The sequence below is a fragment of the Quercus lobata genome, chromosome 6, assembly GCF_001633185.2.
Source record: "Quercus lobata isolate SW786 chromosome 6, ValleyOak3.0 Primary Assembly, whole genome shotgun sequence".
Taxonomy (NCBI): Eukaryota; Viridiplantae; Streptophyta; class Magnoliopsida; order Fagales; family Fagaceae; genus Quercus; species Quercus lobata.
This window is the reverse complement of record NC_044909.1, coordinates 15,424,836-15,440,138: the sequence shown is the minus strand read 5'-3', so window position 1 is coordinate 15,440,138 and position 15,303 is coordinate 15,424,836. Positions and strand designations below refer to the sequence as shown.

The window sequence follows — 15,303 nt, the reverse complement described above, 5'->3', positions numbered from 1 at the left end:
TTTTCAGTGGTTTACTTTGTTGTATCCTAAAGGTGAATTACTTTTATGGAAGGATCTCCATCTCCTCCTTTTTCCTGATATATTTGATTGAAATAAATAAAATATGACCATCTTATTAGTTTGTGTCTAATTTTATCTTTTGCCAACTAAATAAAACATCAATTGTCAAAATGAAATTATTAATTTTTAAAAAAAAAAATTTTGTTGAATTTACTAAATCAAGTTTCTGTAGGGTATTTTCTCAACAAAAAAAAAAAAAAGGGTCTCTATAGGATAGTACTCTTTTATCACTTCATTATTGATGAGCATTAATGTATCAAGATCATCAATTTCTCAATGGACGAAATAGATGTTATTCAGTGCAAGGCGTAATAGTCGAACATCAATAACGGACGAAGCCATAAAAGACATATAAAAACAGCTAAGGAGTAATGTACGGGCACCAACAGACAAATAGTTGTTGATAAACAATAAAAGACAGCTATTAATGCCAACGGCTTCATATCTCATAAATGCAAATATTCATTCAAACAATGAATATAAGAATTATAAAACCCACCCAAACTAGAGAAATGTACACAATTTCATACTCACAATTCCTAGCCAAATTTGCTCTCTAATATAAGAAAGTAAATCATTTCACCTTGGACTAACTTTTATTATCGAAGAATCTTTGACCAATACCACACCGGTGTTTTATTATTTGATGGTCTTTTTTTACATATTGATCATCGGAACAACTTATCATCATCCAACAACATAGACGAAGAGGCAACTAATGATTTTTAGCATCATCAATTATAAATCTATCTTTATCCTATCATCAGTATTTTGATTCTTTCTCATCAACTTTTCTCCCGTTCACAAAATGTGAACTCTGAACTTTGAAGTTTCAATGATAACGTCTGATTTATATATTGGGGTTTGGACATTTTTGAGCTCATGTTTTGCACGCTTTGAATGTTGTCAAAGACATAACGCGTGGCACCCTTTGTATCTCATGTCTTTCACACGTAGTGAAAGCAAAAACAGAGAGAAAAGAATGTAAAAATCTGTGTAAATTTATTTAGCAGCACTAACTAATTTATAAAGAGTGATTGCTGTATTTAATTAAAGAAGACAAAACAATAATTTAAAGAAGCTTGATTGGCGGGGTCGATCGAGCATATGCCCTACTGGACAGACCTCCAAATTTTCTAAGGACAAACTCTTTGAAGAATAGCTTATCAAAAAAAAAAAAAAAAAACTCTTTGAAGATTACAGATAATAGGGAGTGAGGAGGCCAAAAGATGTGACGGCTGAGGAGGACGTTGCATTGGGTAGTGGTCACAGTTAATTAATGTGAGAAGACCACAGGATGTGAAAGGGATGGTACGCATTGGCTTGAAAATGTAGACAGATGTACCTAATTTAATTACAATGTACAAGCTCTTTAGAAGATAAGGATTTGGAGATTGGATAAAATGAATGTGGGAATGCGAAGGGATGAGAATACAGTGAAAGCAACAATACAAAGACTTGTAGTTTAATTAATCAATACCTTACAGTTGGAGACACGCAGCATTTAAATTCCCTTACTCTTAATTATTGATTAAAACAAAAATAACACCAACGCATTTGGACTCTCCTTCAAAGATAACAAGGGATAGCTAGTGAAGATCTCTCGCACTTGCTATTGGATGCGGTGATTAATCCAGAGCCCTGTTACTTCAACTTCAAGGGTACGCAAATTAAAGTATAAGAGAAGAAAAAGACAAAAATAAAATGAAGAAAATGACAAAAACCAAAACACTCTTTGAAAATTGGAGGACGATATTTTTGTCCAAAACAGCGAGGGCTTTTTGCTCCTCATTTTCTTTTTACTTCTCTCTCAATTTTGGAAAGATAAATTTTTGATGGATCAAAGAAAATAGCTGAACTTGCCATTTTTCCTCTCTCCCTCCCCTCCCACTACCTATATATTTTCTGTCATCTTTTTTTCGTCCTCCTTAAAATCTATCAAATCAAACAGACTCTCATATTTTATAAATCTAATAATTGAATTATATGTTTTTTATGCTCTTAATGCACATGTCACATTTTGTGTTAATTGGATATTATTTACTATATGATCTATAAGCTCGTATTTTATGCATAATTTTAAATTACAAAAATTTGCAATTTAAAAAATTTATTGATGATATAGCTATTGATTTTTAATTTTTTAGAAATTTTGTAAGTATGGAGAATATAACAAGAATATGTGATTCAATGGTAGATTTATCAAAATTCACCTTCCATAAAAAGATATTAAATAATATTATAATATTAAATTACAATCAATTTTGTAGTTAAATTTTGTCCTATAATAAATAACATTTTATTGGCACACAATTTTGTATGCGTCTTAAAACAGTAGAGATCAAGTAACTTAAATTTTGGGTTGAAGGGATCATGCTGATTCTCTTGCAAGTGGGATGGATTGTGCTGGTGGCCCGACACGCTTTGATTTCAAGATTGTTTACTTAAGAGGCCCATGACCTTCGCTGGGATGATTGGTTGAGAGTCATTATAAATAAACGACTTTGGGTTGTTGTCTTTCATCCGTTAGCTTATTGTGTTGGCGGAGCCCAATATTGTACAGAACAAGTTTCTAGTTCCCTTGGGATTTAAGGTCCAATGTCGTTAAGGGTTGCTTGCAATTTCCATTGGGCTTGGAGAGCAATATGTGAAGTATCTTATATAAAAGTGATTGAGCTTGAAGGCCCAATGCCATGTAGTGGCATCCATTTAATGTTATTGGGCTTAGGCTTAGCTAAAGGAAGCCCACCGAAAAAAAAAAAAAAAAAACTACTGCCATGCATACTTTCAATCTTAAATACTTAAATACACCCTCCAATTGCATCATGAACATCAAACGATTACATAGATAATTTTCTTAACATGGGCATCAGATTACCATCGTAATCAAGATTCCCTTATTGTAGAATTACTCTTACACTTCACATACATCACACAAGTGGTACACATAACAAACTTACCCACATAATTATTTGGTAGAGATAATAATATGAGAGAGAGAGGTTGCCATTTAGTGCAGTGCATTCATAGGACCATCAATGTGGCAACACTTATAGCTGATATAAGTCTCCATGATACGAGGACACTCAGGGCATTTAATATGCTCTGGGTACTTTCCAGCATTCATGTGGATGTCAACACGGCAACAATGGCGACCTGTTTGAATAATCTTCTCATAGAGATCCTTGAAACAAATTTCAAAGCCAACCTCACGCACTAGCTCCTTCTTTTTGTCAAACTCCTCCAAGACCTTCAACATTGTTGTCCCATTACCACTAACCACCAATCTAGACCCTTTGCTCAGCACAGCCCATCCACTTTCAGTCTTGTATGAAAGCAACTTTTGAATTTCCTGAGTTACAATGTCTTGTTCAGTCTTCTTGTGAGTCTTGGAGAAGAAAAAGCTCTCTACGCGGTTCCAAAAATGCCCTAAGATGTTGGGTTCATCCTCCCCTTTATTGCCTTTTCCCACGCAGAACAACTCAATGGAAATCTTTGTATCCTTCATGACTGGGTCATTAGCCAAGGTAGCTGCTTTCTTGTTAAATTGTTGGATCCATTCGTTGTCCTTGCCTCCATAGAAGAAAACGTACTTCTCTTGTTTGATCTGTTTAAACCCCAAAGCAATAATTTTATTTGAATTAATATGTTTAAAATTTGCTTTTCAAAGTGCATGAATATGTGTACGTGTCATTGTGTGTGACTATGATCCCTCACCACTTGTGAGATCCTCTCCATTTAACTTGAAATGGAGAGAAATTCTATTCCATCATTAAAATTTTATTTTTTGAATTTAATAATATTAGTGCCATGCAGGGGCGGCTTGATGCATTTGGGGGCCTAAGGCGAAAATTGATCATCTTATTTAGATGCAAAATTACTACTAATTAACATGAACTACATAGAATTTTTTTTTTTTTTTTTTTTGAATTTTTAAGACAAAAAAAATTTGACAAAATTTTTCATACTTGTTGATGTGGTAGATTGATAGTGGTAAGTAAAACAGTGGTGTTAGTGGTAGATTTAGATGAAAACTAGTAAAAGTTTGCTAATTAAACTCTTATTATTATTCTTTTTTTTTTAGAAGTGCAACATTCACAATATTTTTTACAACAAATCCTAGATTTTAAACTGCTTTTTGTTTTTTATTTGAAAATATCACTATAATTATTTTTTTGCCATCAACAATAGGCTGTAATAACTTGCTACTTAGCATTAGTTGTAAAAGTGTTGTGAAAAATATTGTGGACGACGTTGCATTTTTCTCTATTTTTTTATTTGTTTTTCATCTAATCAAAAAAATTATTTTATTTATTGATTATAAATAATCCTATTGGTTAAAATTTAGGGGTCTTTTTTTTACTTGGGGCCTTAGGCGGTTGAATTTTTTGCTCCACCATAGAGCCGGCCCTGGTGCTATGTCATTTAAAATTTTGATGTGATGGTAATACATTTTTAGATTCATAAATTCTAATGTTTGTAAGTAGACTATAAAATGAAATCGTTTCGAAGGTAGAGGATTTTAATATGGAATGTAAGTATTTATATAAATTTAGATTTGAGAAAATAAGTAAATAACTTTACCCAATTTGCAACATCTAGGTGAATGTCAAACCATACTGATGCTATCCCATCAACTCTATTGGTAAGAGTTTCTTCAACAGTAATAGTGAAAGGAAAGGCCTTCATTCCCCATACTCGGATCATGTGGAGTGCATTTGGGTGTTCCACCTTCCCTTGTCGATTCATCACCACGAGGATTGGCTTATTTTTGAAGTTCCACTCCTCTTTAATGAACTTGATGCCTACTACTGGTGAAAAGTACTGCACTATGTACCATGGCATCTTAGACCGCAGCATCTCAAACTTCTTTCGTAGTTCATCAGTCCATTGCTCCACAATTGGGATCCACACAATTTTATACTGATCTTCCTTTATTATTCCATCATAAATTGGCTTGAGAATCAAAATATCATCAATGGTGATGTCTAGGGCCGAAATGTAAAACAAAACATTCTTCTTTTTCAGCACATCGATAGTAACCTGTCTATGCAATACATGTTAATTAAAAAGATGATGTAATTATTGCATAGTTTAGATCGAATACAGTTATATACAAATGCAGCAATGGCCGGACCTGTTAGGCTAGATAGCTTGAAAATTTGAGGAATTGAGTTAGAGATAATGCGTGCCCATAATACTTAGGCTGGCTATTTTTTATAGGTTCAACATCAATTTGAGTTGGGCTGATTTATGACAACAACCCTATTCAATAACTGATTTTTATTTTATTTATATGAAGAAAACTTTAAATTATATACTATATAGTCTTAATTTTTAATGATAAATTTTAAATAATGCATAAATGAATGAAAAAATAAATTAAATTTTATGTACGATATTATTGACAAATATGTCACATGTTTCAAAAATGGGATTAAGTTGGGACTAGGCTTACAGCTTGCTAGCAACTCTCTTTATTGGATTGGTTTGGAGTCCACTTGGGTAGCTCACAGTTTCAAATAACTTATTTGCATAGTGTTTATAAAAAAACTATAATTTTTGGTAACTTCTAAAATCATAGCTGAGGTAGATTCGGGCCAAACATAAGCAAATACGTACTATAACCTGGCACAATGCTATAGACACCCTTATTTGTAGTATGCCATCAAAAGACTGTTGTATAATAGTGATAATAGTAGTAGAAATAAACCCAGAAAAAGTGATATGTCATAAGAGCTAACCACTCTATTAGTGGAACCATCAATGAGCGGCTGCACATTATCTTTGCCAAAAATCAATGCCTTGAACACCTCCATGATCTCAGTTGGGGTTTGTAAAAGTTTGCAGAGTTTTCGATATGCCTCTATTATCTCTGCATTGAACAGCAATCTTTGATTAGAATTCCTATGCATTTTTAACCTATTATATTTCATGTGCAAAACATATTTAACCTATTTGTTGATGACAATGTGTTAACTGCATCCTTAGCAGGCTAAGGGTGTAATTGATTTTTTGAGCAAAGGGTGATAGATCCTGTGTCCTATCCCTGAAATTAAGCAACAAGCATGGTTATTGCGTTAGATTAAATATATGATATTATACACAATTATTTCTGGACATATTCTTCATTTCAAAGGCAAGGACTTACTCATCATTAATGATGCAACACATTTGAGTCATACAAGCTGCGATAGTTATGATAGCCCAATAGACGTCTATTGGGATACGGTCCATGGCTATTGACAATTCTGGTACATCTTTTGTACCATAGATGGATAGCTTCTCTAACTCAAACAAGCACTGAATGACTTCTAATGTGACCTTGACTAAGTTGTTAAGTTCAAGCATCTCTTTCTTGTGTTTCTGAAGGCCTGGACGGCTTAAGATGGTAGGTACTCGCTTCAAGATCCCAATTGGTTTGGCAAGTTGGTCCGATGAGTAAAGTTGGGTAAGGAGCCAGAAATCCCCATACTCCATAGCAAAAGCCGCAAGTGTCAACACTGCCTTTGAATCCCATGAGTAATTTGAGAGATTATTAAGTATTGACAGTGTTGTTTTATGTGCAAATTCCTCACCTGGAGATTTGCATGTCATCTAGCATTACATAATTTGGCATCAAATTACCCAATTGTTAGAATAATAGTTAGATGATTAAATTTATACATTTATAATAGTTACAATGTTGGACAAAAAATGCTATTCTTTTATAATTACCAGGGAGGAAAGATGCCTGAGCGTACACAGCGGTGGAGTGAAGCCAACTTTAGGAGCCTTTTCGTGAATGTTCTCCGGGTGTCCATGGGTACCCTAGAGTAAGTCATAATTATTTTTCAGCCAGAAAACTCAGAGAATAAAATTTTGAAATTACCAACGTTTCTTGTTTAAATTTAAACAAAAAACAACTTAGCATGCGTCTATTTATTCCTTTCAAAACTAAATATGAGAAAAAATTTGTGTTCATCTCTATGCCATTGATGAGGATATAAGCCATGGAGGTTTACAAATATTGTGATAAGTTATTCATGCTTCAAAAAGTTTTAATTATTGGGAAATTGTGTTTAATTATTTAACAATAATTCTAATACTTCCCCTCATATGTGAATTCAAACATCTCGTAAGAGAGTATGTGTAGTGGTAAGATATATATACCAGCATAACATTGTCAGCAACAATCGTGGCATGCTTGAGAATGTTTTCCACGATAGCGAAAAGAGAATCCTCATCAAAGTTGTCGTCGTCAGCATGAACATGGGTTGCATAAATGTAATTCATGATCTGCTCATCTGACATGGTTAACACTTTCAGTTTAGGCTTAATGGGTTGCTGTGCAGAAGCTAGCACAATATTGACGCTGGCCATTGACGTGTTGTGTATAAACAAAGCGAGAAAACTCAGAAACTTCAAGGTTTAGGGCAGAAGAAGAGAGAAATGGGCTTGTGGTGTTGTGCAGTGGCATGGTCCCCTATTTATAGTCTTCAGGACCTGAATAAGGCAACAAGCAAAGATTATATCTTGGTTCCATGGGGTCCATAATAATGAAAGCACATTTTAACGTATATGTATCTCAATGAATTAGGTCAGATTTTCAAACATATGACTCTACCTTGTTTATGTGCTAAATATAACATAATTCAACAATAGATACGACAAGAATTAAATCTATGCAAAAAAAAAAAAGTGAAAAAAAAAATTATTCAATAATTTGTACAAATCAAAAAACGGAAAAAAAAAAAAAAAAAAAATCTAAAGTCAAACGTCATAAATGAATTTCTCCAAAAAAAAAAAAAAGCGTCATAAATGAATAATAGGCATTTGTTCACTACACGTGTCACTTCATAAATTTTTGAGTGTGAATCGTGAACAGAAGATATCAAGATATGCTTCAAGATCAAACAAAATAATTATAGGCTATAATGCAACTATTTTATCTACTCTAGTGTACTCTATTATTATTATTATTATTATTGAGAATGTAGTGTACTCTTTTATTTGCACTTTAACTTATGGACTAAAATAAAACTATTAGTATTCCATCCAAATTAAGACTTTATTATTCAATTATTTTATTTTTCATATCATTGATTTTGTGAATTTGTAATATTAAATTTTGGTCCAATGAATTAATTTATAATTTTTTTAAATTTTTTTTCTCGATATTTTTCTTATTAATAAATCTTAAGAGCTTTTATCTACTTTAGTGTACTCTATTCTTGAATTTTTTTTCCCTATATTTTTCTTATTAGTAAATCTTAAGAAATCGAATGTATTTTACACTTTTATAATTATTTTTTTTAATGAACTTTTATCCTTTTAAATTATAGATTAACAAAGATATAAAAGTACTTAAAAAAAAAAAAACAAAACTTGTCAAGAGTATAAGAATAATTTTAGGAAAGGAAAAATGAAGCATCCTACAAAAATCTTTTTCCGTCCATTCTTCTTTCCGTCCTCATTTTCTTTCTAATTAAACGAAGGAAATCATTCCCTTCTCTTCCTTTCCTTCTTCATCAATCAAATCAAACACAGCTTAAGCTTCTTCTGGATAAAAAGGATATAAAATTAGTGGAAAATATTAAAAGATTTTTTTTTTCCTTCTGACATTAATAAGCCAAAAAAGACAATAATTGAACCGCGTGATCATTTTGCGTGGTAAAAAATTGTTCTCTAATCTCTATAGCTATAATAATAATGGAAGAAACCTGTTCCTCAAATCTCCAACAATTTCAAGCAAAGTTCCTCCCAAAAAAAAAAAAAAAAAAAAATCCAAAAATCTAAAAGTTATTGTTGAACAGCTTTGGCATGGTCTATTCTATTTCTAACCTCAAAAATAAATCCTTCAAGATAAGGAACAAGTGGCCGAGCTCCAACTATGCTCTGCTTCCTTCTTTTTTGATTGAGAAATATCAAATGCGATAATGAAGGGGCAGGTGTGGGTTGGTAATAAAAGTCAGATATTTATTTGCTAGCTAGACCTAGACGATGTGAAAGAGGGTGGAAAAACTGAAAAGGTCGATCAAAGAAAAAGAAAAAAAATTCGTGCTCAAAAGCATTGCATGGTCTATTAATTCTCCAGAATTATAAATGCATCTTTTACGATAAATATGTGGCCCAGCTTCAACTCCGTACATATTTCTAGAAATCAATAATCAAGGTAAGGTTGGAGCAGTCAGTCATGAGTGTTTTTGTTTATGCCAAGTGTCCATGATGAAAGCAGTCGGTAGAGACGGAGCTATCATTGGATTAAGGGTAAATGGCGCTCTAATGTTTTTGTTTTTTTGTTTTTTTGTTTTTAAATATATATGTATTAATTTTAATAATTTCATTGGATTAGGGGTAAATGGCGCTCTAATGTTTTTGTTTTTGTTTTTTTTTTTTTTTTACAAACTTTTTATAATATTTTTTCAAACTGTTTTTATAAAAATTTTATTGGTTAATGCCACTCATTTTTTTTTTTTACGTACATAACTAATTATCATATTAGTAATTTTAAAAAGAAAAAAAAAACTTGTAACTCTAACATTTTCTCATTTTAGTGACCATAAAAAAAATTTATAAATTTAAAATCTAAAATAAAATATACAAACCAAAAAAAAAAAAAAAAAAGATCAACAATAAAAATTACCAATAGTAAAACTAAAAATATTAAGCTCAATTAACTAATTTTATCCAAAATAAAAAACCCTACCCTATAAAAAATCTAAACAAAAATAATTTTGTTCTTACCCATAATAAAAAATAAAAATATCAACAACTAAGTAGTAACAAAGTCAACAGTTAAAACCATTGCACATAACCAATAATAAAACCACCCTTTAACTCAAAGTTTTGATTTGGCACTTGCCATAGGTAAAAAAAAGTTAAGGCTCTGTTTGGATATCGCTTATTACTAAAAATTAAAAACTAAAAATACTGTAGCAAAATAATTTTTAAATGTATGAATAGTGCCGTAGAACCCAGTTTTAAAGAAAAATTTGTTGAAATCCGTACTTACCAGTCTCGTAAACAATGCATGGGACTTATAGAAAAAATGCAGACGCACATTTTTAGTGGAATCCAAACCCAACCTATGATGTTTATTATTTATAGGCGTAAATACCATTTTGGTCCCTATATTTTAAGGTCACAGTCAATTTGGTCTCTATATTTTGATAACGGTCAATTTGGTCCTCACCATTTTAAATTTACAATCAATTTGGTCTCTACAATTAAATCATTAATGGAAAATGTTTATGTGACAAATGGTTTGTATAGTTGGCATATTTAATATTAAAAAATTGAATCATACGATGATTCGTCTAAGTTTAAGTGGCCATGTCAGTGCTTAGGTGGCAAAAAAAAAGCCACATCAACTTTAAAAAAATATTTTTCTTTTGTTTTCCTATTTTTTCCGTTTTGTATTTTTTTTTCTAATTTTCTCACAATTTTCTTAAACTGACATAATTTCTTTTTTTATTTATTTATTGGTATTGGTTTTTTTTTTCCCCTTTATTGCAATTTCTTGGTAACCAAACAATAATTTAGTCCAATAATTTCATTCTCAAAAAAAAAAAAATAATAATAATTAGTCCAACAATCTTATATCAACCTTAAATTAGTCCAACAAAATCTTCTAACCCCAAAATCATCTCCTAAAAGAAAACCTAGATGCAGAGGATCCACCAAATCCAGATTCAAACTAATTCCAAAATTTTCAAACAAAAGACCCAAATTCAAAATTTCAAACTAATCCCACAATCCTTGCCTGCAAACCCAAAACCACCACAACCTCAACCATCCAAAACCATCCTAAACCTAGATCCACCATTGAGCTCGATTTGTGGCCACAAACCCCAAAGAAAACCAGATCCAATCGATCCCAACCACTTGACTCGGATCTCCTCGTCTCAAGCTCGACCAGCATGGACCTAGCCTCAGATCGTCATTGCCTTGTGCAGCAACATGGTCCTACGAGCTCCTCATTACACGTGTACGTTGGTCAAAGCGACATAATTTGAGTTGGAGGATTGGCTATAGCATTGGAGTGACAGCAATTACTGTTGGCTTTGGCTTCTTTGGGCATGAATCAAAGATCACAAGAATTATCACACACTACTAGAGATGAAATATTACTATATTAGAGAGATTCAGTTTTATTTTTGTGAAATTATAGGTTTATAAAAGACAAAAAGAATATATATATATAAAAGCTTATGTGGCTTTTTTTTTGCCACCTAAGTGCTGACATGGCCACTTAAACTTAGACACATCATCATCTGATCCAATTTTTTAATATTAAATATGCCAACTGTACAAACCATTTGCCGTGTAAACATTTTCTGTTAGTGAGTTAACGGTAAGGACCAAATTGACAGATACCATGCATAGGGACCAAATTAATTGTGACCCTAAAATATAGGGACCAAAATGGTGTTTTCGCCTTATTTATAAGTACAGCATGCGAACGAGGGTGGGGTACTCTTCTGAGTTGGGATCCAAATCCCATTTCCTATGTACATAGTACGAGTAATGTATATTTTTGTGTTCGTAATTATTTCACATCGAAAGAGATAGATGAATCGACAAATTTTTAATCATTTGTACACCGAGATAGATAGATTTTATTTGCCATTTATTCTCCAAAAAGAAAAAGAAAAAGAAGATAGATAGATTTTAACTGTAGAATTTATTGATTTTGATTTCGAAAACACTTTTCGATTAATTAGCTCTACCAATTATCATTACAAGTTAATAGGAAGTAGAAGATTTATCATAAAATAAATTAAAGAGAAGGTAGAAATATCCGAATGATTGAATTACAAATTATATCTTTTATTTTTGACAATTTTTTAATTCCATACGTGCTTTTTTGAGACTTAATCTATCTTTAATTTAGTCCTTTTTAGTTCTATCGAATGTCATCATTAGTTTTACTATTTTCATTATCAAATTTTTTTTTATTAAAAAAAAAAATGAAATTTGTGTAAAGTTAAGGGTAAAAACAATATTTTAACATAATACTCCATATTTATATATTATTCCTAAAAAAAATTAAGAGAAAAAATTTTAACAATCAAATAACACGTCCCAAATTAGGCTTAAATATAGGGATGAATCCCTTGGAGGTGACTTTAAAATACCAGGTAAATATTTCGAACACAATACAATTTCATAAGGTCTTAAGAACCATTAAATTAACCCCTTGTGGTTATAAGTAAATATGATGCTATTCACTTGCAAATGTGCCATTCTTAAATTACAAATAAATTTAGTAAAAAATAACACAAAATCAATTATATATATATAGAGAGAGAGAGAGAGAGAGAATCACTTTAGGAACAGTTATGCTTTTATATTAAAAAAAAAATACAATAATTATTCATTAAAAGACATACAAAAAGCATCTATAGCTAGATTATGGTTGACATGTATAATAAAGAATGGGAGGTTTGTGATTTAAAACTCTCCGCATAAAACTCAACTATATTTCAAGGGTTTTAATTGATATTATTTAAAAGTTTGATATTCAATTTTAAATTAGGGTTCTTCTCAAAAAAAAAATTAAAAATAGGAAAATTATAAGATTTAATTTGTAACCAACTTAAATTTTAGAATATAATTTAAAACTTCTAAAACTATAGGGTTCAAGTTAAACAACCCATTTTTAACAACAACAAAAAAGTTAAACCACCCAAAAAATGTAAGGTTATAATTAATCTCCAATAAAATAACATAAAAGATACAATGTGAGAAAAATTACTTAAAATAAATAAAAAATAAACAGTCCAAATTTGTCTAGTAAATAACAACCACGTGAACTAGCTGAAGTTGTTTCACCTACCAATCATAAATAAATAAATAAATAAAAACCAACTCAACTATTAAAGTCATACTTTATATTTTGTAAACTACTATCTTAATAAACCTAAATAAAAAAAATAATAAAAAAAAAAAAAAATGCAAACGTTGTGAAATCATAAATTTGATAACAACTTCATATTTATTACTGGTCTATCCATTTTAAGAGAAATTGGTAATTATAAGTACATCTTTTACGATAACTGCCCAACTTCAACTACATATTTCTAATTCTAGAGCCTATCAAAAAAAGAAAATTTTCTAATTCTAGAAATCAAGAATCAAGGTTGTAAGGACTCGATTTGGGGCCTGAGCCCAACAGTTATGGGAGCCTGGCCCAAAGATCCTTAGACAATGAATTTATAGAGTATGGGCTACAGAACTAGGCTTTAACAAAGTGTGTGTTGGTCATCCTTCTGCTACATAACACTTTAAAACAGGTGAATTTTCCTCAAGTTTACCAAGTATTTGGTCCGAGGAGAAGTATGATGCGTATCCTTGTCTCAATTCGAAGGTTCTGCCTTTTTTCCTTCTCTTTTTCCGTCCCTTCTTCATGGGGACTCCCCTCCTTTATATATCTTCCTTAAAGTCATCAGAGCCTTATACTTGTTGCACATCTAGACTTTCACATGAGTGCCAGTCCCATCGGACACCTCCCCCATCTTTCTGTGAGTTGTAGTAGCTAAGGTGACACTGTTCGCCAGTCCCCTTTACATTAATGCGGTTAGAAAAGTGGCTGTCATGCATTTAATGTGGCAATTGTAGTCTTCCCATTAGCATTTCGTGCTTTCTTCTCTCTCACGGATTTGTGGGACTCATCCCTGTTACTAATGCTCGTTGGAGTGGTTCTTTATTGCTGGCAAGATGTGTGTTTGAGCCATACTTAGTATGTCCAAGGAGACATTTCTCCTCGACTAGCCCTTGAAACAATTTGGGCCCGTAAGAATTGGGCCGGGAGCCCTTCTGGTGCCCACACCTTCTCCTCGGACGTGGTCGAATTTTATAATGGGCCCAAGGCCTGTTGTATGATCTGGGAACTTTACCCCTACAATAGCCCCTCAAAATTTCGGTTCTTTCTTTCTTAATCGAGGGGAAAAGCGGGATTTTGACACCTATGGGGTCATTTATTGTAAAGCCTCGTTTTACACGTGCGGAGGTATAGCCACACGTGCCTCATTACTACTGCTGGCATTTCGTAATCCCCGAGACACTAATTATTGCGCTAGGCGGCATTGTGTCCTTCTAATCTGACGATTGGGCGCCTGATCAACGGTTGATATTTTCTCCTTATTCTGGGAGGGAACAAGCTCATTTAGTTCCCTCGCTATAAAAGACTCCTAAGGAAAACTCTCTTCCATTTTTGAAAAAAAAGCATTCAAACGTCCTAGAGCACTCCAGCGCTTTCCTTCGCAAGGCATTCCAGACTCAATAGACACCCCTTCGAAGATTCTTGGCGAGTTCTTTACAAGTTTAAAAGATTTAAGATTCCTGCTCCCGTAAGTGTTCATTTCCCTTACGCTGCCATTCCCGATCTTCTCCTTTAAGTAGAACTTCTTCGCTTTTCCTAGGCTTAGTGGGATGGGTAAGCTTGAAAAGCTGGTAGACTCTCCGGCCGGTATGGAAGGCTTCAGGGCCAAATACTGTATCCCGCCGGGAGTAGATTTAGAATATTGCTCCCTGGATGAGGTCCCAACCAAGAGGAGGACGGGGCAGGTTGCCATTCCAATGATAGCCTTCATAGAGGGAGGAATGACGATCCCTATAGGGAGAATAACTAGGGATTATTTGCTTGGCCATAGGCTGGCCTCACACCAGTGCACCGCGAACATGTTCAGAATCTTGGGGTGCGTTGATGCTCTGAATGAACAGATGGACCTCGGCCTCTCATTGCACAATGTGGTTCATCTATATGAATGTCATTGCCTCAACGAGTCGTATTACCTAAAATCCAGGTCTGACGAGGTGAGGCTGATATCCTGCCTTCCCAATTCCAACAAAGGCTTGAAGGACGACCTCTTGATCGTCTCCGGGGCGTGGCATGACGATCTTTACTGCCCAGTTAGGGAGGGAATACCAGGTGGGGTGCTGTAGGGTTGAATCTCTTGGAGGAGATTTTAGATTCGAGCTTTTTTCTCCATATTTCAATTCTCTTTGATTATTCGCCTCCTCGGACTAACGTAACCCTTGGGTTTTGCAGACAAAGAGCAAACAACTCCTCAGCTCAGTCTGGTCAACGTTCAAGCTCTCAACTTCCTTTTAAGGTCTGAAATCTTCGTGAGTGAGGACGGCCAGCTGCGTGCCGCACCTCTCATCTTGGATTACGAGCCCCTCACACGTGCCTTTGTGGACGCCGGTCAAGCCATCAGGGCTGGAAGTCCACAATTAGCCTGAATAGACGTCTCTATA

At 33.3% G+C, this 15,303-nt stretch overlaps 1 protein-coding gene across 1 annotated transcript; it reads right to left on the bottom strand.

Moving 5' to 3' along the window:
- Positions 1-2,853: 2,853 nt before the first annotated feature.
- LOC115994825 (protein SIEVE ELEMENT OCCLUSION B-like) lies at positions 2,854-7,512 on the bottom strand. The gene is made up of 7 exons (XM_031119105.1): positions 7,213-7,512; positions 6,778-6,870; positions 6,212-6,657; positions 6,015-6,109; positions 5,805-5,935; positions 4,645-5,103; positions 2,854-3,667 (listed from the first exon to the last, which is right to left on the bottom strand). The coding sequence occupies exons 1-7, from the start codon at positions 7,420-7,422 to the stop codon at positions 3,071-3,073; spliced, it is 2,031 nt and encodes a 676-aa protein (XP_030974965.1). The 5' UTR covers positions 7,423-7,512; the 3' UTR covers positions 2,854-3,070.
- Positions 7,513-15,303: the final 7,791 nt, after the last annotated feature.